Consider the following 22,879-nt stretch of genomic DNA (forward strand, 5'->3'; position numbering starts at 1 on the left):
ATCAAAATCATTTTGTTTTTTTTCCTGATATCTAAGCAGGCATTTAAAAGTTTAAGAGACTGTTATAGCTCTATTGTATAATCAAGCGACTTTAGGTATTTGTGGAAAAAGAATAAGGATAAATGCAATAGGGAATAGTTTAGAATTTTTTATTAAACAGAGAAAAATATAATTGCATATTTTCCACGAAGCCAATCCACAATACAGAAAAGTGCCGTCACTTTTTAAGAAGATTTAAAAATGCAAAACTCTTTCAAATTACACCTTAACATTTGAGTATTTGCATGCTTAATGCTTTTATCTGATTTTTAAATTTTATCAAAGGAGTTAGTCCCAGAGTCATATAGTATGAAACGAGGCCTTTCAGCCCAACCAGTCCATACTGACTGTGTTGCCCAGTGAGCTAGTCCCATATAACCATATAACAATTACAGCACAGAAACAGGCCATCTCAGCTCTTCTAGTCCATGCTGAACACTTACTCTCACATAGTCCCATCTACCTACACTCAGCCCCTAACCCTCCATTCCTTTCCTGTCCATATACATATCCAATTTTTTTTTTAAATGACAAAATCGATCCTGCCTCTACCACTTCTATATAACCATCTGCATATATTCAGCCCATGGACCTCAAAGCCTCCCAATGAAACAAAGAAACAGCTCACTAAATGGTAAATAGGAAATTTAAGACAAATTGTTCAAAGTAATTTGCCATTAATTTAATATTCAGACTGAAGCCTGCAGCTATTTATTTATTGCAATTTTGTAATGAACAGCATAGAACTGGGATTGATAGATGCCAAGGAATTGAATATTTTATGTACTCAATCATAGCAAAATCCTAAAATAAAATGGCTTTCACTGCATAATTGGCTGATATTCAATCCGTGAAGACGTCTTTCACCTATTTGTAAACTACCTCGTGTTATCAGCTGGCGATAATCATTGCTGTCACTAAGATTCCCATCTGTTATCATTCTTCAGTGTGAAGCATTAAAAACTCTTTCCTCAATAATGTCTCTTCAGTCAATTGCTACTTCTCTTTCAACCCAAGTATGCCAATATGAACATTGCAAAAAACCATAGAACACAGTTAATAAGGGCTCTTTGTACTTGTCTGTATTTCATGAAAGCCAACCTGTCCTTATTGTCAAACCAGAAAACTGTTCAAAAACTATAGTCCTATATAGATACAGTATATGAAATTAGCTCTTCATTGACCGCAGCGGTGTATGTGAAATATTTGGCATTACTATTAGGTAATTCGCAGCCAGACAAATAATAAGGATGTTTTTCCTGTTACTTTTTACAGTTTAGTATTAGTAATTTGTGAAAATATTATTTTTTGTATATCCTAAAGGTTGTATTTTACACAGCAGGGAAGGAAATGCAACAAACAAAATACTAAGATTTTCATCTTATTTTTAATTTAGAAATAGCAATCTCATAAAATGACAGATGTCTTCCCGGAGAACTTTAAATGTTACTCTTACCAAGGAACCTGACTGTTCTGCGCACCAGTGGATTGATGTAACAACAGTCTCCGGTTATTATCGCCTTCTCACGATTTCCAAACTCTTTAGAAGCTGATTGAAGTAAAAATACAGCCACTTCTCCCACGATTATCTTGTAAAGAATAAGAAGATTATTGCATTTTAAAATTAGCAAAGTAAAGCATGGAAGTTCCAACACACTTGCCACAATCAACAATTACAGATTTGATTTTGTTTCATTAGCATCTAAGTAAATGATCTATATGCTCCAAGTTTCCTTGGACATATTTTTTTTGTCAGTACTTGTGTGCTTGCTGCCAATTGAATGTAATCACAGAGCAATTACATTAGAATCTGTTTGCTGGTGGATAGGGCTAATACATAATTGTATCTACCGTTCAATCTGATGTGTTTCATTGATATGATTCACCATTTTCTGATGTTTTTTTGAATCCTGGATTTTGAAGTCTTATACAAGGAGTCCCTGCCATAAACACACGTACTTTCAACTGTACTTGACAACTGGATTTTTGAGTGGTTTGCATTAAATTGAAGTTACAAATGGTATTATGTTTTCCTTGTCCTGAAATGAAAATTTTATTTTTATTTACTGAACGAATGGGTTGATGACCTTATGGTAACTGATAACAGGATCAGTCAGTATCACAATAGGGGAGCAGCATTGAGCGTCACATCACCTACTTCTGCTTCTATTTGTATATTTTATTATACGTCTTAAGGCGCCCTTCAGAAGGTAGTGATATACCAAATTGCTTTTTGCCTGGGCACCGATGCCATGTCTCAGGTGAAAAATTAATTTTGCTATATGCTTGGTTCATGGCCCAAGTTCCCAATTTCCATTCTGCACCATCTGGTTAATCAGTTAGTTACTCATTCCATGCAGGGATACCCCGAAGGCAGTAATTCCAGTTTCAAATACCTATATTGACAAAGTGGTGGCACATTTGTTATATTACTAGTTTGGTAATCCAGTGGTTCTGGATAAACAATCCTGAGAATCGAGTTCAAATCCAAATCAGGAATTTTAAGACATTTAATCTCTGGAATTTGTGAAACAATGTCCATGAGAAATAACCGGATTGTCAAAAATAATGCATTTGGTTCACCAAAGCCTTTCAGGGGAAGAGATCTGTCAAACCTGGTCTGACCTTTGTTTGACTCCAGACCCACCCCATGTGGTTGACTCCATCAGACACAGCTTAATGCCCATGTACATCAGTACCACTATCTATCTTCTTAAAAAATAGAGAAGGAATAATACTTGACAACTTGGCTGCATCAACCAAGACACAGACTTTGGACGTGGCAAAGTCGCTCCCAGCCCAGCTGATCTTGCAAAGCCCTCTTCGCAAACATCTGGGGACAGGTGTCTAACTGGTTGAGCCATCCCAGAAATTAGTCTGGCAATACACCAAGTTAGCTCTCCCCAGAGTTTATATTTTGCAGACAATGCATTGGACTCCTCTATCACAATCTATTGGTGCATCTTGCACTCCCCACCCCCCAGCAGGACAGACACGCCAGTGGTGGCACAACCTTCACCGTCATTGTGAATAGCTTCAAGAGGGAGTGCTCAAGAAGGCAGCATTCATCACTAAAACCCCTCAACATCTGGGACACATCTTCTTTGCATTACCGCCATCAGAGAGGAAGCACAACAGCATGATGACACGCAGTCAGTGTTTTAGGAACAGCTTCTTCACTTCTGCTATCAGATTTATGAATAACTCATGACCACTACCTTGTAATTAGCCTTTGGCATTATTGGTTTTTTTAAACTTATAGTCATTTTATGTCTTGCACTCTACTGCTGCTGCATAACAACAAACTTCAAAACACAAGTTAGTGATAATAAGCCTGATTCTGATTCTGAAGGCAGGAGGAATCAAACACAGGAAAGGAAATCTTCCAGTTATCACCTATAGTCAACCCTCAGTACTCCTCGATGTTGATCAGTAACTGGAAGTACTGAAATTATCAGTGGATCAATATGCACTCTGGGTGGTGCCTTCAACGGTCATCACCAAGTGTACTTAGCAAAAGCACATCCTGAGTTTGTTGTGTTCTGCAAAGTATATCTACGAATCTGGGTCTGTTCTCTCATAAGTGGAGCAATAAAACAGATTACACCTGTTTAACCTTTGCGCTAAGTCTTCATTCAGGACAGCATTGGTAAAAATTTCCATCACACAATCTATGTGGAGATGAAGTACTTCCCTGGATGAGTACTGTGATAACAGCCCTCCTGAAACTTACCTGCATCTAAAACAGTCTCTGCTGACCCTCAACAATTCTTACTGATGCATCATAGAAAGCAGCCTGCTTTCTTTGATGTGAAACAGCTCAGTGTGACAGCTACTCTACTGTACATGTGACCACAAGAAACTACAGAGAGTTGTTGACACAGTTCAGCACGTCAATGAAACCAGCCTGTCTATACTTCTCACTGCCTCAGTGATGCACCATCGATAACTCTCGGAGACGTGAGGCGAGAGATAGGCTTTTATTAGCTGGAAGAAAGCACTGTCAGCAGCAAGAGACCATCACACAACATCTTGGAGACTGAGGGAGGAGCAGTGCCTCCAATCGCCTTTATACAGGGGTCTGTGGGAGGAGGCACAGGAGCAGTCAGCAGGGGGTGTGTCCAGACAGATATATGTAGTTCACCACACTCAGTAACATAGCCAGGAGAATCAAAGACCTTACCCATCCCAGACACCCTCCCTTCCCCTAGCCTTCTGTCCAGGCAGAAAGTACAAAAGCCTGAGAGTGTATACCATGAGGTTCAAGAATAGCTTTATCCTGATATTATCAGATCTTGAATGGACCACTGCATGACAAGGTAGAACCTTAAATTCATTATCTACCCTGTTATGATCTTGCACCTTATTGTTTAGCTGCAGTGCACGTTCTCTGCAACTGTTACACTTCATTCTGCATTGTTATTGTTTGCCCTTGTTCTATCTTCATTGACACTCTGCAATGATCTAACCTGACTGAAGAGAATAGATGACAAGCTTTTCACTTAGCTAAATACATATGCCATAAATTGACCAATTCCATTCAACCATCCTAAACATCATTCCCCTCGTCATCACAAAAGGGTAGCAGCACTATTGATAAATATGGTCCAGTTACTTCCCTTAGCTACTTCAACAGCACCTCCCAAACATGAAGGACAAGAACAGCAGGCATGAGAGCATCACCACCAAGAGGCACACTGTCCTGATGTGGAAGTACAGGTAATGCACTGATCCCTCTTCTCTACGTCTAAATGTAGGAACTCCTAATCTAACAGCATCTGGGAGTATTTTTACTTGAAGAACTGCGCAGTTCAAGATGGTGGTTCACCATCAACATCTTAATGGTCACAAGGGATAATTAATAAGTGCTGGTCCTTCCCTGATGTCCAGATCCCAAACACGAATATGGAGGAAGAATAATGAGTGATGCCACTCAACTTCTGGATGAAATATTGAGATCTTTACATGATTGTAATAACATCTGCAAATTGAACCTAAAGGAAGTCATACAGGCAGAGGTCATGTGATCTTTACTATTACACTTCAGTAATTCATCCATCTAGAACCAGGAAACCTGGACTGAATGCTGTTCACTAATAATTTTCCATTATTTCTCCTAGTTTAATGTAATTTGTTTTGTTAGCACATCAAGCAGCACAGAAGCAACACAATTTAGTGCCAATGGCTCAGGTTCAGTTCCTGCCACTAATGTAAGTTTATTCGTCCATGACCATTTGGGTTTCCTCTGAATGGTCCACTTTCCTCCCACATTCCAAAGCCATACAGGTTAGCAGGATAATTGGTCACCTGGATATAAATAGGCAGTGCAGGCTGCTGGGATGGAAGGACCTGTTACCGTGCAGCATCTAAATAAATAAATAATGTATTCATAGAAGGTTATGGGCCAAACACTGGCAAATGAGACTTCTTTGGATTGGGCATCTTGGTCAACAAGCATCAGTTGAGCAAAAGGGTCAGTTTCTGTGCTGTAGAACTCTGACCCTAATTTGGTTAATGGAATACCAACACATTACCAAGATTCAGTGATAAATTTTGTTTGCACGCCATCCAAACAGATCATTGCATACATAACATAGAATAACACAGCACCTTGAAGATCCTTTGGCCTATAATGTCATACGAAACTTTTAACCTACTCCAAAATCAGTCTTACCCTTCCCTCCCAATCAACCCTCCATTTTTCGTTCATCCATGAGCCTAAGAGTCTCTTAAGTACCCCTAATAAATCTAACCCTACCATCCCCACCAGCCTCACTCCCCAGCCTTCCAAGTGCTTACCTTTCATTATGTAAAAAAATTACTTCTGACATGCCCCTTTATATATTTCTGTAATCACTCTAAATGTATCTCTTCTCATATTAGCTATTGCCATCCTGGGAAAATGTTGCTGGCTGTCCACTCTATCAATGCCTGCTATCATAAGATCATAACACCAAGGAGCAGAATTAGACCATTCAGTCCGTTAAGTCTGCTCTGTAAATCCATCATGGATGATTTATTATCCCTCTCAACTCCATTCTCCAGCCTTCTCTCAGTAACCTTTGACACTCTGATTCCAAAAACCTATCAAAATTAATAATTATAAGTAAGTAAGTAAATAAATAAATGAACCAGCTACACAACTGTCTTTTGAAATGAATTCAACAGATTCACCACCATCTGGCTAAAGAAGTCGCTCAATCCTGAGGCTGAGGCTCCTGGTCCTAAACTCCTCTACTGAAGGAAAAAAATCCTCTCCACATCAATATATCTTGACCTTCAGATAATCAAAAGTTTTCAGTGAGATCCACACCCATTCATTCTTCTAAACTCCAGTGAGTTCACACCCAAAGCATCAAATGCTCTTCATAATTAATCATTTCATTCCTGGGATTATTCTGAACCCTCCCCAACGTCGGCACATCTTTACTTAGATAAGAGCCTAAAACTGCTCACAATATTCCAGGTGCAGTCTGACCAATATAAAGCCTCAGAATGACATCCTTGCTTTTGCATTCTAGGCTTCTTAAAATGAACATGGCATTTGTCTTCGTCACCACTGACTCAATCCGCAAGTTAACCTTTAGTGCGAGGATTCCCAAGTCCCACTGCACGTCTGAATTTTGAATTTTCTCCCAATTTAGAAAATAGTCCACACCTTTATTTCTTCTAGCAAAGTGTACAATCAGGAACCTCTCTACATTATATTCCATCTGCCACTTCTTTGCCAGTTCTCCTAATCTGTTTAAGTCCTTCTGCAGATCCTTGCTTCCTTAACACTATCTGACCCTCCACATATCTTTGTATCTTCCGCAAACTTGGCCACAAAGCCATCTACTCCTTTATCCAAGTCATTGATATATAATGTCAGAAGAAGTGGTTCCTGTGGAACGCCACTAGTCATTGGCAACCAACCAGAAAAACAAACCCTTAATCCCACTCTACCTCCTACCAGTCAGTCAGTCTTCCATCCGTGCTAGTACCTTTCCTGTAATAACATGGGCTTTTATCTTATTAAGTAGCCTCATGTGTACCACCTTGTCAAAGGCCTTCTGAAAAACAAACAAGCAGCATCTACTGACTCTCTTTTGTCTATCCTGCCTGTTATTTCTTCAGAGAAATTCCAACAGATTGGTCAGGCAAGGTTTCTCCTTGAGAATACCATGCTGACTTTGGCCTATTTTATCATGTGTCTTGAAGTACCCCAAAACCTCAACCTTAGTAACAGACTCCAACATCTTTCCAACTGCTGAAGTCAGGCTTAGTGGTCTATAATTCTTCTGGCTCTGTTCCTTCTTGAAAAATAGAGTGACATTTACAATTTTCCAGTCCTCCTGAACCAATCCAGTATTTTGTGACTCTTGAAAGATCATTATTAATGCCTCCGTGATCCCCTTAGCCACCTCTATCAGAACCTAGGGTGTACACCATCTGGTCCAGGTGATTTATCCACCTTCAGACCTGTAAGCTCCATTTCCGTAGTAATAGCAATGGTGCTCACTTCTGCCCCCTAACACTCTCACAATTCTGGCATTTTGCTAGTGTCTTACAACGGACACAAGTTACTTATTAAGCTTTTCCACAATTTCTTTGTCCACTATTACTAGCTCTTTAGAGTCATTTCCCATTCCAATATCCACTCTCATCTCTCTTTTACTCTTTATATATCTGAAAAAAAAACTTTTTGTATCCTTTTTTATATTATTGGCCAGTTTACCTTCAAACTCCATATACTGTGTGCAAATACAACACCCTCAGTCTAATATGCATCATCCTGTTTGATTTTGTCCCCCATTGCACTTTAACTTCTCTCAGTGACTGCAATTTTGCCCTATCATCTGCCTGTCCTTCCTGATAGTCTCACGACATAGACGTAGTGCCTCTGCTTGTATGCCATCGGCCCTATCATTCACTATCCCACTCCCCAGCTAAAATTAGTATAAACCCTACCCCACATCTCCAGCAAATGTGTCCACAAGGGTATTGGTCCTCCTTGGGTCAAGGTGTAACCTGCCCTTTTGAACATGTCAAATCATCATCCGAAGAGATCCCAATGATACTGAAATCCAAGATACCGCCACCTGCATCAATCCTTCAGCCATGCATTTATCTGCCAGGTCAACCTGTTCTTACCCTCCCTGGTGCATGGCACTGGTAGCAATCCAGAGATTACTAAATTGGAAGTCTTGCTTTTCAACTTTCCATCTAACTCCCTAAATTCTCTCTTCAGGACCTCCTCCCTTTTCTTAACTATGTCATATCCACAACTTCCAGCTTTTCATCCTCCTCCTTTAGAATGCTGTGGATCCAGTCTGAGACGTCTCTGACCCTGGCACTTGGGAGGCAACATACCATTTGGGTGCCCTTCAGCATCCCCAGAATCTGCTTTCTGCTCCTCTATGAAATCCCCTTTCACTATTGCACTCTTCTTGACCCACGTTTCCTTCTGAGCCATGGAACCACACTCAGTGACAAAGACCTGGCTTCCCCTTGTAGGTCATTTCTCCCCCCCCCCCCCATAGTATCCAATGCAGTATATTTATTAATAAGGGAAACAGCCCCAGTGGTACTTTGCACTGACTGCCTATTCCTTTTCCCTCTGATGACAATCACCCAGGTAGCTACCTCCTGCAACTTAGATGCAACTACCTCCCTGTACCTCCTCATTCTCCCGTATGAGCCAAAAGTGATCACGCTGCAGCTCCAGTTCCTTAACACATTCTCTGTGGAGCTGCAGTTCAGTACACTTCATGCAGCCATAGATATCAGGGAGGCTGGAGGTCTTCCAGAGTTTCCACATCTCACAAAAAGAACATTTCGCTACTTCCGAACCCTTGCAGTGCAGATAACTGTTGACCTGGGTACTCAGCATGGCTCCAGAAGCCTGCCTTTTAGCTCATGAGGTTGTTGATTGTTCTTACACAGGATTGGAGAAATTATTTGCCCTACTCAATGAAATAATGGTGATGAAGTCTACAATTTCCTTGGATTATTCTTGTGGCCTGGTTCAAAGTTCAAAAGTTCAAAGTACATTTTTATTATACAAACTTCAGACTAGTTTCCTTACAAATGGCCACAAAGAACCGCAAAAGAACCCATTAAAATGAAGACCATCAAACATCCAATGTGCAGAGGAAAAAAAATTGTGCAAACAGTAAAAGTAAGAAAATAGCAATTAGAACGAAAGTGAGTCAGTCCTCAGACATGAAGCCTGGAGCAGGCCCAGAGCCTCAGCCTCAGTTCAGCTGGATTCTGAATGTCTTGCAGCACTATTCAAATAAATAAAATTCTCTTGGTGTAATAGACAACAATTTCTATCAGCAGATACAAAGAATTATATAGCTATTCTTACATCTTATTGTAGGATATTGATTAGTTGTCATGCTTCCTTGTGTGTATTAGTCATCATTTCGAATACAAATCATTGTATGTAGAACAATAAAATGTCTCGACATGATGAAAATTCAAAGGGTGATCTGTTATAGATTGTGATGAACATTCTTTTCTATGCTGACTTTATCATGTTTTCAGGAGGTTGCTATTGTCCATTCCTGCTCAGCTGTCTTCTTTAGCTGCTTTGTCTCATAGCAAGAGTCATACTATTTTTAGGCTTTAGTTCGGGATCCAGGACAGAAAAATAATGGTGGTATTTCCAAACCAGAATGGTACACGAGTTGGAAGGCATGAAGCTGATGATGTTTGTTTTCAACTAATGACCATATCAACCTTGGAGATGCTTGGATGGTTCAAAATACAAAGCATACTTCAGCATATTGCAGCCATACAACTTGCAGTCTATATGTGCTACAGTTATATACTTAGTTAAGTGGGAGTGATGCTGATTTAATGGACTGATTTTCCTCAGATGAGTTTCTTAAATATTAAAGCTGGAATACCCATCCGGACAGGTAATTTTACTCTTGTGTGATTTCAAACTATTATCTTGAAGGTTTGCAGTGGCTTTATGTTGTCAGATAAGCCACTTGTCACAGAACACACAGGAACATTCATCTACATATATGCTAGCTTAACCCAGCAGATATAACCTGTCTGTATTGGTGGCTCCAGTGAGATTTTATGATGCATAATACATTAACAAATCCAATTGACAGGTCCAAGCATTCAGTCCAGGATTCTAAGAGAGGTGATGAATGAGCTTTTGTGAATGCTAATGGAATTTATGGAAGTAACTGAATGTTGAAGCATCGTTACTGGATTATAAGTATGCTAATATTGTAAACCATTGGTCTGGAAGTTGCAAATAACATAATGCACTCAGTTCTCAAAAGTAGTTTCAGTACTTTCTGTATTAGAATAATCTAGTAAATACAACTTTGCACAGACAGAGGTAAGAACCTTATTAAATATTTCAGTATGGTGATAACTACCATAAATAATAGTGTGCTGAATCTGGAGTTTAAGGGCAGCATACTGAGAATTCAAAACAATATTCAGTTTAATTTACTACCTGTGATGTTTCTGTATATTGACAATAGATTTTCTCAGTAAATGCCCTTTCAGCTCAGTTTTCAATTCACATACCACAATCAATTTAATTGCCTCCCTAGATACACCTATCCTCAGCAAAGGTTTAAAAACAGCAATTGCTCTTCCATGTGTATATGACCCATTGCTAAACTGAGTGAAAGAACTCCCGTTTGGTCTGGGCCCTTCTTTACACTATTCGCATCATCTCTAATGCTTCCAGCACGTGACACAGCACCATTCAACCAACACACATTTTTCTAACTTCAGTGATATAAATCAGATCTTTAGGGTGTAACTTATGGCCAGAGTTGAATAGTTACAATATCACCTGGATCAAATTGTCTTGCTTTATTGTTGCATAAAAATGACATACGACTTACATTGATAGAATTAACTAGGCACTACCAGAAATGACCGCAACCTGCTCAAATACCGTTCGTGATTAAATCTGAATCAGTTTTATTATCACTGTCACAAATCGTGAAATTTGTTGTTTTGCAGCAGCAGTACAGTGCAATACATAAAACCTTACTATAAGTTACAATAAGAAATACATAAAAGATAAATAAATAGTGCAAAAAGTGAAGCAGTGTTCATGGTCTTTTCAGAAATCTGATGGGAGAGGGAGAAGAAGCTGTGCCTAAAACATTGAGTGTGAGCTTTCAGGCTCCTGTATCTCCACCCTGATGGGAATAATGAGAAGAAGGCATGTCCCGGACGGTGAGGGTCATTAATAATGATGCCACCTTCTAGAGTCATCGCCAATTCAAAATGTCTTTGATATTGGGGAAGCTAGCATCCACGATGCAGCTGGCTAAATTTACCACCCTCTGCAGCTTTTTCTGATACTGTGCATTGACATTATCATGGGGAGAATGTACAAATTCCTTACAGGCAGTAGCGGAAAATAAATCCCAATCTTACAGCTGGTACTGTAAAGTTTTGCACTACCATACCTAAGCCCTATATTTTCAGCCCAGAAACAATAAATGAGGCCAAGGAGGACTTATATATTTACCTTATAAAAGTTCTGGTGTGAATTCCCAAAGGCAAGCTGATCTTACTGGGCAACTTCAAAGTCAGGTTGTGAAAGACACAACCCTCCAACAAGTGGCAATCAGCAAGGAGGGAAAGCTCACAATGGGGCTCTTTTGACAAAATGTTTAAAGGATGGTCTAATCAATATAGCCCAATTTAATTTGAGTAAAGAGTGCATACCTTACAAACTTCCTATTAAATTCACCCCATCAGGCAACTCCTGCCCCACCTGTGGAAGAGCCTGCTATTGTTACATTTGGTCTCATCAATCACCTCAGAGTCCTTCAATCCCAAGGGCCTGCCTAGAAAGAAAATTAAGAAGTTTTGGATAGGTACATGGAAGAGCAGGCCAAGCTTAGGAAATTGGGAACAACTAGCTAGGAAATGCATGGTCTGCTTGGGCCATAGGGCCTCTATCTGTGCAGTGTTCTTTTATTAGTGTTGTCCACGGCATCACGTTAATATACTAAAGAGAGTATGTAATATGCCCCACCTGTAAGAATTTAAGCTAAAATGTGGAATAAGTACAAAATGTGAAAGCAAAAAGGATTTGTTAAGGGAATAATGTCTGGATGGGGAATGTAGTTAGTGGACCATTCAAGTGCACTTCATTAAGTGGAGTGCTCTAGGAATCGGGGCTGATTTGGAATAACACATTGGCTTCAAATTGTTCACAAGAGATTTACTGTTTGGTTTGCAGATATGATTGTACAAGGTGCAGGATGGTGACACTTTGCTGGAAACAGGAACCTATGTAGAGAAAGAAATATGAACAATCAATGAGTTAAAAGGACAAAGCAAAATGGAATGGACATACAGTATGTGCAGAAAACTGTATATCAGAAGATTAAATAGGCAGTGTCTGAACTTCATGTTATCAATATAAAAGGTTGAAATAGGTCTGCTTGAAGTTCCACAAAATGTACTAAATTACAGTCCCAAACATGTCCAAAGATGTAATACTGTAACAAAGGCTTCAATTGAAAACAAAATGGGTAGTCTCAGCAGTGAAGTGAGAGGAAAAAAGGGCTTATTTTAAAAAGATATCTTATGCACTACTTGGGAGCACTGGAGCATTGGCCCAAATTCCTGAAGCTTACCATGCATTAAGAATTGTCAGGAAGATTTTCTTCACACAAACACTAGTCATTACCAGGTGCAAGCTTCCAGCTGTGTCCCAGAAAGGAAAAAGCTTTGACCACTTATGTACAAAGAGTGGGATGTTCCTTTACATTTTCAAAACTATCATACTGTCCCGTGGAAATTGCAGCGAGGGCTAAAATATGTGCAAACAGAATGGAGAGCAGGCACTTTGTACAGCCTCTTTGTGTGTTAGAGGTACTAATATAACAAGTCAAGATGATAAGTTGATAGAGACATATTGCAATCATCCAGCTGAACATAGCACTTGAAAACTGAACTCCAATCCAGGGAACCAAGATCACAGAGCATACCAAGACAAAACAAAGATGCCAACAGAGGATTCTGGAGCAACTCTTACCATTGAACAGTGCTCAAGTACTATTGGCCTTTAATACATGGATCTAATTGATTATTAACACCTGAAATAAGGATATGATTGGTACTTAATTAAACAAATGACAGGTGCAAGTGTAGAAAGTTTCTATTGAATCAATATTTGTATACAATTGGTGAAATTCTGTATAAAATTGCATTTCTTCACTCAGACTTCAGAACAGTGCGGTTATAGGGGTCATGTTGATCTCTTTGTGCGGAAGTAAATTAAGTGTGATTGAGGAACAGTGCAAGTTTCAGATCTCCCGATTAAGGGTCTCGGCCCAAACCGTTGACTGTACTCTTTTCCACAGATGCTGCCTGGCCTGCTGAGTTCTTCCAGTATTTTGTGTGTGTTGCAACTTTTCAGGGTCCAGTTAATCAGCGCCAACATACCATGTATCATCAAACAACAGTAATTCACTGTGAGAAGATAGCTGTTACATTTGGAAATTTTATACTTCAGTATTAATGGCACTCTACAAGGCAAATCCTCCAGGAGACTCAGATGCTTAGTGCTGGATGATGGGGGTAATTATAATAATTGGAGTGATAACCTTGATGAACACCTATTCAGTTATTTAAATGGTAAATGATTCCCTAACCAGGAAGAAGTTGAAGGCATAATCAGTGAAGGGAGAGTTAACTGTGACTGCCAACAATGGTGTACCCTTGTGGAGTATTTGACATCACTAAAATTTCCATCTGCAGGCTCCAGAGCCTTTGGCATCATTCTTCTCAGTCAATCTTCATTTTAAAGTCTGCTAGTAAGGTCGGTTTCTGGTCTCCAGAGTTTTGCTGACAGCCTGTTTTTGATATCAGTTTGAGGCATTTAAAAAAAAAATTGACATTTAATGAAAGCTCACAATTGTGAAAAAATGTTTTATTAGTTTAAGAAATGCAAATCCCATCATAGTATGTGGCAGTCTTTTCTGCTAAATTTGAATGAACTGGTTTAATACACAATAGGAATATTAGCAAAAGCAGGAAGATTGACAGCATTTCACAATATGCAGTTTGCAAAATAATCAAGTACTCACAATAATCAAGTGGTTATTCCCCAGTAGCAAGAAAGTTAACAGGATGGGATTTCCACATCTAGGCTCGCAATGTGTAGGACAACAGCACAAAAAAAGTCTTCTCTATAGCCCCGACAGTAGTGTACAGAATACGGCCCATGGTAGAGGTCACATCTAGACCTTAGGAATTAGGATGTTACAGTCCTGTAAACTTCTTCTGTTCTTAGGAGGTTATTGAACACTCCGGTCCATGCCAGATCTCAAGCCTATTCCACTCCTTTCCTTGAAACCCAATTTCCTCATCTAGTGCATCCCAATCACCAACATTAAGGATGATTTTTGTTAATCAACTGGCATGTTGTTGGGATGTGAGAAAGAACTGAAGCACAAAGGGTAAATCCATGTAGTTGGAGAGAGAACATGCAAAATTAGAAGAATTATGCCGGTTAGAAGAATGGGCTGAACGTTGGCAGATGGAGTTTAATGCTGAGAAGTGTGAGGTTCTACATTTTGGCAGGAATAATCCAAATAGAACATACAGAGTAAATGGTAGGGCATTGAGGAATGCAGAGGAACAGAGAGATCTAGGAATAACAGTGCATAGTTCCCTGAAAGTGGAGTCTCATGTAGATAGGGTGGTGAAGAGGGCTTTTGGAACGCTGGCCTTTATAAATCAAAGCATTGAGTACAGAAGTTGGGATGTAATGCTAAAGTTGTACAAGGCATTGGTAAGGCCAAATTTGGAATATTGTGTGCCGTTCTGGTCACCGAATTATAGGAAAGATATCAATAAATTAGAGAGAGTGCAGAGACGATTTACTAGGATGTTACCTGGGTTTCAGCAATTAAGTTACAGAGAAAGGTTGAACAAGTTAGGTCTCTATTCATTGGAGCGTAGAAGGTTGAGGGGGGATTTGATCAAGGTATTTAAAATTTTGAGAGGGATAGATAGAGTTGACGTGAACAGGCTGTTTCCATTGAGAGTAGGGGAAATTCAAACTAGAGGACATGATTTGAGAGTTGGGGGCAGAAGTTTAAGGGAAACACGAGGGGGTATTTCTTTACTCAAAGAGTGATAGCTGTGTGGAATGAGCTTCCTGTAGAAGTAGTAGAGGCCAGTTCAGTTGTGTCATTTAAGGTAAAATTGGATAGGTATATGGACAGGAAAGGAGTGGAGGGTTATGGGCTGAGTGCGGGTAGGTGGGACTAGGTGAGATTAAGGGTTCGGCACGGACTAGGAGGGCCAAGATGGCCTGTTTCTGTGCTGTGATTGTTATATGGTTATATGGTTAATTCACACAGACAGATTAAGAGCCACGGGAGCCATGAGGCAGCACCACTTTCTGCTATGTCCCTGCATTGCCCTCATTGACAAGCCATTCACTTGCAGATACTGCTGGAATTCCATCCCCAAAGTTTTGGTGCTACTCCTTGGAGGAGGAAGATCTGAATCTAGTAAGGTCTTGGTTGTGAATGAAACCAACTCAAAATTGATAAGTGGCAAAAATATATTGTTTTCATTGATTCTGTTGTGTTTCTTTGTATCTACTGTGAATACCTACAAGAAAAAAAATCTCAGGGTGGTATATGATGACATATATGTACTTTAGGTGGTGGGTTGGAGATGCATTTCTACCAAAGGAGATGTAAGGCACTCCTTCTCTCCATTAGCCTGTAGGTCTTTCATGGGCAAGGTACAGCACTTGCTTAGCTTCCCGATCGGAGTCACGTAAAGCCATGGAAGCAGGGGGTGGACCATCATACAAGTAGCTGGTGCATATCATGTCCTGGTTACGTGACCACTGACGCCATGCAGACAACCTCTGAAGTGTATTGATAATGGAAGGGGCCACCCACCTTGCAAAGAAATGGCCCCGGAAGAAAAATTTGCCAAGTACAATCACGGTCCAAACCACGATTGCTCATGTCAAACGACATGGCACATAATGAATGAATAAATTAATTTGTATTTTGAAAATAAATTTACTTTGAACTCTGAAACCAGGGGATGGTGGGGCCTAAAGGTACTCCTGTTGGAGGAACGCCAGGAGAACAGCTAAATACCAGTGTTCAGCAGGGAAATGTGGTGAGAAGCCTTGCTGACATTTGCGAATGGTGAGGAGAATCAATAGCCAGTATTGATCTTAGAAAGAGAGCGGAAAATCCCTGGATGATGCCGAAATGGCAAAAGGCCTCACCTTACAGGTCGTCCTTTATCCTGCTCCATGTTTTGGGTTGTGATTGTGGACAGAATGGCAGGCATGTTAGAGGACCAATACATTTTTAGCTCTTAACGGAATCAAGGGATTATAGAGTTAATGGAGGAGAGTGGCAGTTTCGGAAGAGAATCCACTATTGAATTGTGGAGCTGGCACTGGACCAGATGGCCTATCCCTGCTTCTTTTTCTTATATTATTGAAGGCAGAGAAGGAAGTTGCATTGTGCATATTCAGAGTAGAAGAACAAATTCCCTGAAGGACTTACTTGTGAGTCTGCAGAGAGGAACTCTCCCATGTATCATCTGAATGTACACCATGTAATGAGCCACTTTCACAGAAAGTTTCAACCGTTACCCAATTACTACAAGAGCTATTATAGAATTCAAACGTATGAGGTCTACAAGTAGATTTGAGATTGAAAATGAACCAAAAACAGTTCATTTATAAACAACAGGAATATGAAATAAAGTTGATGCTTACAGGGCTATATAAAATAAAACAAATTTACAACACAGGGAAGGATATCCATTCCGTTTCTTTGAAAAAAAAGCTACGCGTTGTTCCACAACCACTATTTGTCCATCATCTTCAGGAAACTTTGACAATTTTGTTTCAAATTAGTAACTTCACCCAAAAGCAGTCTGGGGCACATTGACTACTTTGACTAAAGTCATCCACTCTGGTTCAGGAGCATGATGGTTATAGGGTAATAACTGTTCACAAATTAATATATGTTTATGCTTAATTGACAGATTGTGTAGAAAACTCAATACCAGAAGCACAATTTCTAAACCTAATAACTTATAAGAAAATACATCAAATAAAATGTATCATATCATTCAACTGAAGCTCTTACACTGGCTCCAAATGATCAAAGCCAAAGAATCAAAACTGTAAATAGACAAAATGACTAATTTGCATGAAGTACACCAAAGGCCTGTTTCTCTACTGTGTGACTCCATGTATCAGCAAGCATGGAATGTGTATAACAAAGGCATAAAGAATTGGGGAAATGGTCACAATGATGAAGGTCCTTCATAAATATCCATGGACTTGACTTGTTAAAATACAGGCCCACATATCGTAAGATCTACAAGACCATAAACAAAATGCCAGAGATTTTCAACAAGCAGCATCAGTGAAGGCAAAACTTGAAGATTATTCTTTAATAAACTTTTAGCAGACTGGGCAAATTTAGAAAGCATGCATATTTTAAATTGCAGAGGAGGAGTGGAAAGAACAAAGGGCATATCTGTGGTCAGGTGTAGATCATGAGAGATGGCGGTGGCATAGAGAAGGTGGTGGATGCTTATTAGTTTATTGTTGTCTGGAGGAAATATGAACAGACATATAAACGTCAACTCCAGCAAAATCTGCAAGACGTTACTTCCTACAAAGCGAAACCCATTAGAATGAATGGCAGTGATGCTTCACTACCAGATGAACTCAATGCCTTTGCTACCTGCTTTGAAAGGGAGAACACAACTACAGCTGTGAAGATCCCTGCTGCACCTGATGACCCTGTGATCTCTGTCTCAGAGGCTGATGTTAGGCTGTCTTCAAAGGGAGTGAACCCTTGCAAGGCGGAATGTCCCATTGGAGTAGGTGGTAAGGCTCTGAAAACTTATGCCAACCAACTAGCGGGAGCAGTCAAGGACATTTTCAACCTCTCACTGCTACGGGTGGAAGTTCCCACTTGCTTCAAAAAGGCAACAATTATACCAGTGCCTAAGAATAATAATGTGAGCTGCCTTAATGTCCATCACCCAGTGGCACTCACATCTACAGTGATGAAATGCTTTGAGAGGTTGGTCATGACTAGACTGAACTCCTGCCTCAGCAAGGACCCGGACCCACTGCAATTTGCCTATCACCAAAATAGGTCAATGGCAAACGCAACCTCAATGGCTCTCCACATGGCTTTAGACCACCTAGACAACACAAACATTTATGTCAGGCTGCTGTTCATCGACTATAGCTCAGCATTTAATACCCTCATTCCCACAATCCTGATTGAGAAGTTACAGAATCTGGGCCTCTGCACCTCCCTGTGCAATTGGATTCTTGACTTCCTAACTGTAAGACCAATTTGTGTGGATTGGTGATAACATATCCTCCTTGCTGACGATCAACATTGGCACATCTCAGGGGTGCGCGCTTAGCCCTCTGAACTACTCTGTATGTAGACTTGACTGTGTGGCTATTTATGGTTCAAATACCATCTATAAATTTGCTGATGATACAGTCATTGTTGGTACAATCTCAGGTGGTGACAAGAGGGTGTACAGGAGTGAGATATGCCAACCTGTGGAGTGGTGCCACAGCAACAACCTGGCACTCAACATCAGTAAGACAAAAAAGCTGATTGTGCACTTCAGGAAGGATAAGATGAAGGAACACATACCAATCTTCACAGAGGGATCAGAAGTGGAGAGAGTGAGCAGTTTCAAGTTTCTGGGTGTCAAGATCTCTGAGGATCTAACCTGCTCCCAACATATCAAGGTCATTATAAAGAAGGCAAGACAGCGGTTATACTTTATTAGGAGTTTGAAAAGATTTGGCATGTCAACAAATACACACAAAAACTTCTATAGTTGTACTGTGGAGAGCATTCTGTCAGGCTGCATCACTGTCTGGTATGGGAGGGGCTACTGCACAGGACTGAAAGAAGCTGCAGAAGGTTGTAAATCTAGTCAGCTCCATCTTGGGCGCTAGCCTACAAATTACCCAGGACATCTTCAGGGAACGGTGTCTCAGAAAGGCAGCTTCCATTACTAAGGACCTCCAGCACCCAGGGCATGCCCTTTTCTCACTGTTACCATCAGGTAGGAAGTATAGAAGCCTGAAGACACACACTCAGCAATTCAGGAACAACTTGTTCCTCTCTGCCATCCGATTCCTAAATGGACATTGAATCTTTGGACACTACCTCATTTATTTTTAATATAGAGTATCTCTGCTTTTGCACGTATTTTAGATCATTCATACATACATACACACACACACACACACACAGAGTAGTTGATTTACTTATTATTATTTAATTTATTTCAGTGTTTTTTCTCTTCTGCTAGATTATGTATTACTTTGAACTGCTGCTGCTAAATTAACAAATTTCAGATCACATGCCAGTGATAATAAACCTGATTCTGATTCTGAGATGAAAAAGCACAGAAGAGAGAGGAGAGAAAAAAATATACATATTCAGAGAGCATCTTTTAAACATCATTTTGGTAGGATCAGACTCTGAGGGCTGTCTAGTTCCCTTCCCTCGAGGACTGCAAATATTTAACAGATCAGTCAATATCAATGGAATAGAGAGGAGGTATCAGGGAGGGGGGAAGGTGGGGCTAAGACAAAAAAAATGTCTAAAATCCTGAGTACTAGAGCCAACTTGAAAAGTTGTGTGTAGTCATTCTACTCTTTTGTCTATTTCCAGATAATTGTAGATTAAAAGGTTGGTATAACATTGTGGGCCATATATGCATAGAAATCAGACACCACAGAAGTGGACCTTTAATAGACTATCTTGTCTATACTGACTATAATGCCCATGTATGCAAAGTCCATTTGGGTCTATTTGGGTTATATCTTGCCATTCCATTTAAATAGCTTTTGGATGTTGTAGTATTATCTGCTTGCACTGCCTCCCCCAGCAGTGCTAAACTTCACTAAACTTTCTCAAAGCTTTTCACTTGATGTATTACTTGAAATAAAAGGATCACCCAGAAGCAAACTCCAAGATTAATATCTAGTTAACATGTTTAATGTGACACTGGTTGAAAGAGAAATATTAACTCAACAATATGGTGCAATCTTCAATATCCCCAGTGGTAGAGAAGGAAGAAAAGCCATTGCCTGAAACAAGAGAAAAGTTATATGGCGAAGGAACTCAATGGGCCAGACAGCTTCTGTGGAGGCAAAGGGATAGATGGCATTTTGGATTTAAATTCAAAAATGTGTTGAAAGATACCAGGAGCAGTAGAAATCACAGAGTGGGAGCCATGAGAGAGGGAATCACAGAATTCCTGAAGAGAGGAAGAAAACCTCGAAGTGCACATTCATTGGAAGATACTTTTCAATGGAATTGTAAAATTGTGACGCAAAAGACTGTAGATGCTGCAATCCAGTGTGAAATCAAACTGCATAAGTAACTCAGCTGGTCAAGCTGCATCTGTGGAGGTAAAGTGATGGTCAAAGTTTCAAGTCAAAAGCCTATTTGAAAGGCTGGCATCTTTGACTATCCAAGGCAGCTTCAACACTATAGATAAGTGAGCATTTAAATTATGCCCAAGATAGAGCTTGAGCCTACAGTCCTCTGAATTGCTCTGGCACAATTACACTTTCATAGCCTCCAACTTGATGGCATGAACATTGGTTTCTCAAACTTCTGGTAAGGCCCCCCCTCTCCTTCACCATTCCCCATCAACTGTCTCTGGTGGTCCTCCCCCCTTCTTTCTTCCATGGCCTTCTGTTCTCTCCTATAGATTCCTTCTTCTCCAGTCTTTTATCTCTTTCATCAATCAACTTCCCAATGACCTCTCCTTCCTGGTTTCTCCTATCACTTTGTGTTTCTTCCTTCCCTCCCTCTCTCCATTTCTTACTTGGCCTCTCCAACTTCTTTTTCTCCAGTCCTGCCGAAGGGTCTCGACCTGAAATGCTGACTGTACGCTTTTCCATAGAAGCTCTACACATACAAACAAACTGGATGAACTTGTCCTGACGAAGGGTCTCGGCTCGAAACGTTGACTGCTCATTTCAACGTATGCTGCCCGACCTGCTGAGTTCACCCAGCTTGTTTTGATTTGACCACAGCACCTGCAGCATACTTTGTGTTTTCCATAGATGCTGCCTGGCCTGCTGAGCTCCTCCGGTATTTTGTGTGTGTGACACTCACAGCTAAACTGAGGTGAAACTGGCCCTTCAGCCTATTAAATTGGACCTATCGACTTGTAGAGAGAGAGAGAGAGAGAGCTTTGCACAGGTCAGGGAGAAGAGCTTAAAAAAGGAACACTTCGCGGGACTCCGCGCATTAGAATATTGGGTATGACTGCGAGGCCAGTTTTCTGTTCTGGGTGTCAGATGTGGGATGCCCAGGAGACTTCCAGCCTCCCTGACGGCCACAGCTCCTTAGAGACCGAGTCAGAGAACTGGAGCTGCAGCTCGATGACCTTTGGCTTGTTAGGGAGAGTGAGGAGGTGATAGACAGGAGCTATAGACATGTATTTACCCCAGGGCTTCAGAAGTCACGTAATTGGGTGACTGTCAGAAGAGGGCGTCAGGTAGTGGAGAGCACCCCGTGGCTGTCCCCCTTTAAAATAAGTACTCCATTTTGAGTGTTGTTGGAGGGGGGGAATGACCTACCCTCAGGGGAAGCAACAGCGGCTGTGCCCCTGGCACTGAGTCTGGCCCTGTGGCTCAAAAGGGTAAGGAATGGACGAGGAGAGCAGTGGTAATAGGGTACTCTATAGATAGGGGGACAGATTCTGTGGATGTGAAAAGGAAACTCTGATGGTAGTTTACCTCCCAGGTTCCAGGGTCCGAGATATTTCTGATGCATCCACAATATCCTGAAAAGAGAGGACGAGCAGCCAGAGATGCGGTAGATATCGATAACAACAACATAGGTAGAAAAAGGGTGGAGGTCCTGAAAGCAGAATACAGTGATTTAGGAAGAAAGCTGAGAAGCAGGACTTCACAGGTAGTAATCTCGGGATTGCTGCCTTTGCCACATGACAGTGAGTATAGGAATAGAATGAGGTGGAGGATAAATGTGTGGCTGAAGGATTGGAGCAGGGGGCAGGGATTCAGATTTTTGGATCGTTGGGACCTCTTCTGGGGCAGGTGTGACCTGTACAGCTTGTAGGGAGTTTGTGAGGAATTTAGGCAGATATGAGAGCAACGATGCGTTCAGCCTGATAGTTTGAGATGCGTTTATTTTAAGTGGAACTGTGAGAGGCAGGATTTCTGAGCATTTGAAAAGACATAATCTGATTAGGGATCGTCAGCATGGCTTTGTCAAGGGCAGGTCGTGCCTTACAAGCCAAATTGAATTCTTCAAGGGCGTAACAAAATACATTGATGAAGGTAGAGCAGTGGATGCAGTGTATATGGATTTCAGCAAGGCATTTGATAAGGTTCATTCTCAAAGTATGGAGGCATGGGATCCAAGAAGACCAGAATTCGCTTGTCCACAGAAGGCAAAGGGTGGTTGTAGATGGTTCGTATTCTGCATGGAGGTCAGTGACCAGTGGTGTTCAGCAGGGATCTGTTCTGGGACCCCTTCTCTTTGTGATATTTATAAATGATCTGGATGAAGAAGAAGGGTGGGTTAGTAAGTTTGCTGATAACACAAAGGTTGGGGGTGTTGTGGATAGTCTGGAGGGTTCTCAGAGGTTACAGTGGGACATTGATAGGATGGAAAACTGGGCTGAGAATTGGCAGATGGACTTCAACCCAGAGAAGTATGAAGTGGTTCATTTTGGTAGGTCAAATTTGAAGACAGAATATAATATTAATGGTAAGTTTCTTGGCAGTGTGGTGGATCTGAGCAATCTTGGG

At 40.7% G+C, this 22,879-nt stretch overlaps 1 protein-coding gene across 1 annotated transcript in view; it reads right to left on the reverse strand.

The window, feature by feature from the left end:
- The window catches only part of plppr5a (phospholipid phosphatase related 5a), a 199,300-nt gene that overhangs the window by 94,430 nt on the left and 81,991 nt on the right, over positions 1 to 22,879 (reverse strand). Inside the window, exon 2 of the mRNA XM_059983567.1 lies at positions 1,496 to 1,628. Within this exon, the coding sequence (XP_059839550.1) occupies positions 1,496 to 1,628 (133 nt within the window). The remainder of the gene's footprint in view (positions 1 to 1,495; positions 1,629 to 22,879) is intronic.

The sequence above is a fragment of the Hypanus sabinus genome, chromosome 11 (genome assembly GCF_030144855.1).
Source record: "Hypanus sabinus isolate sHypSab1 chromosome 11, sHypSab1.hap1, whole genome shotgun sequence".
Lineage (NCBI taxonomy): Eukaryota > Metazoa > Chordata > Chondrichthyes > Myliobatiformes > Dasyatidae > Hypanus > Hypanus sabinus.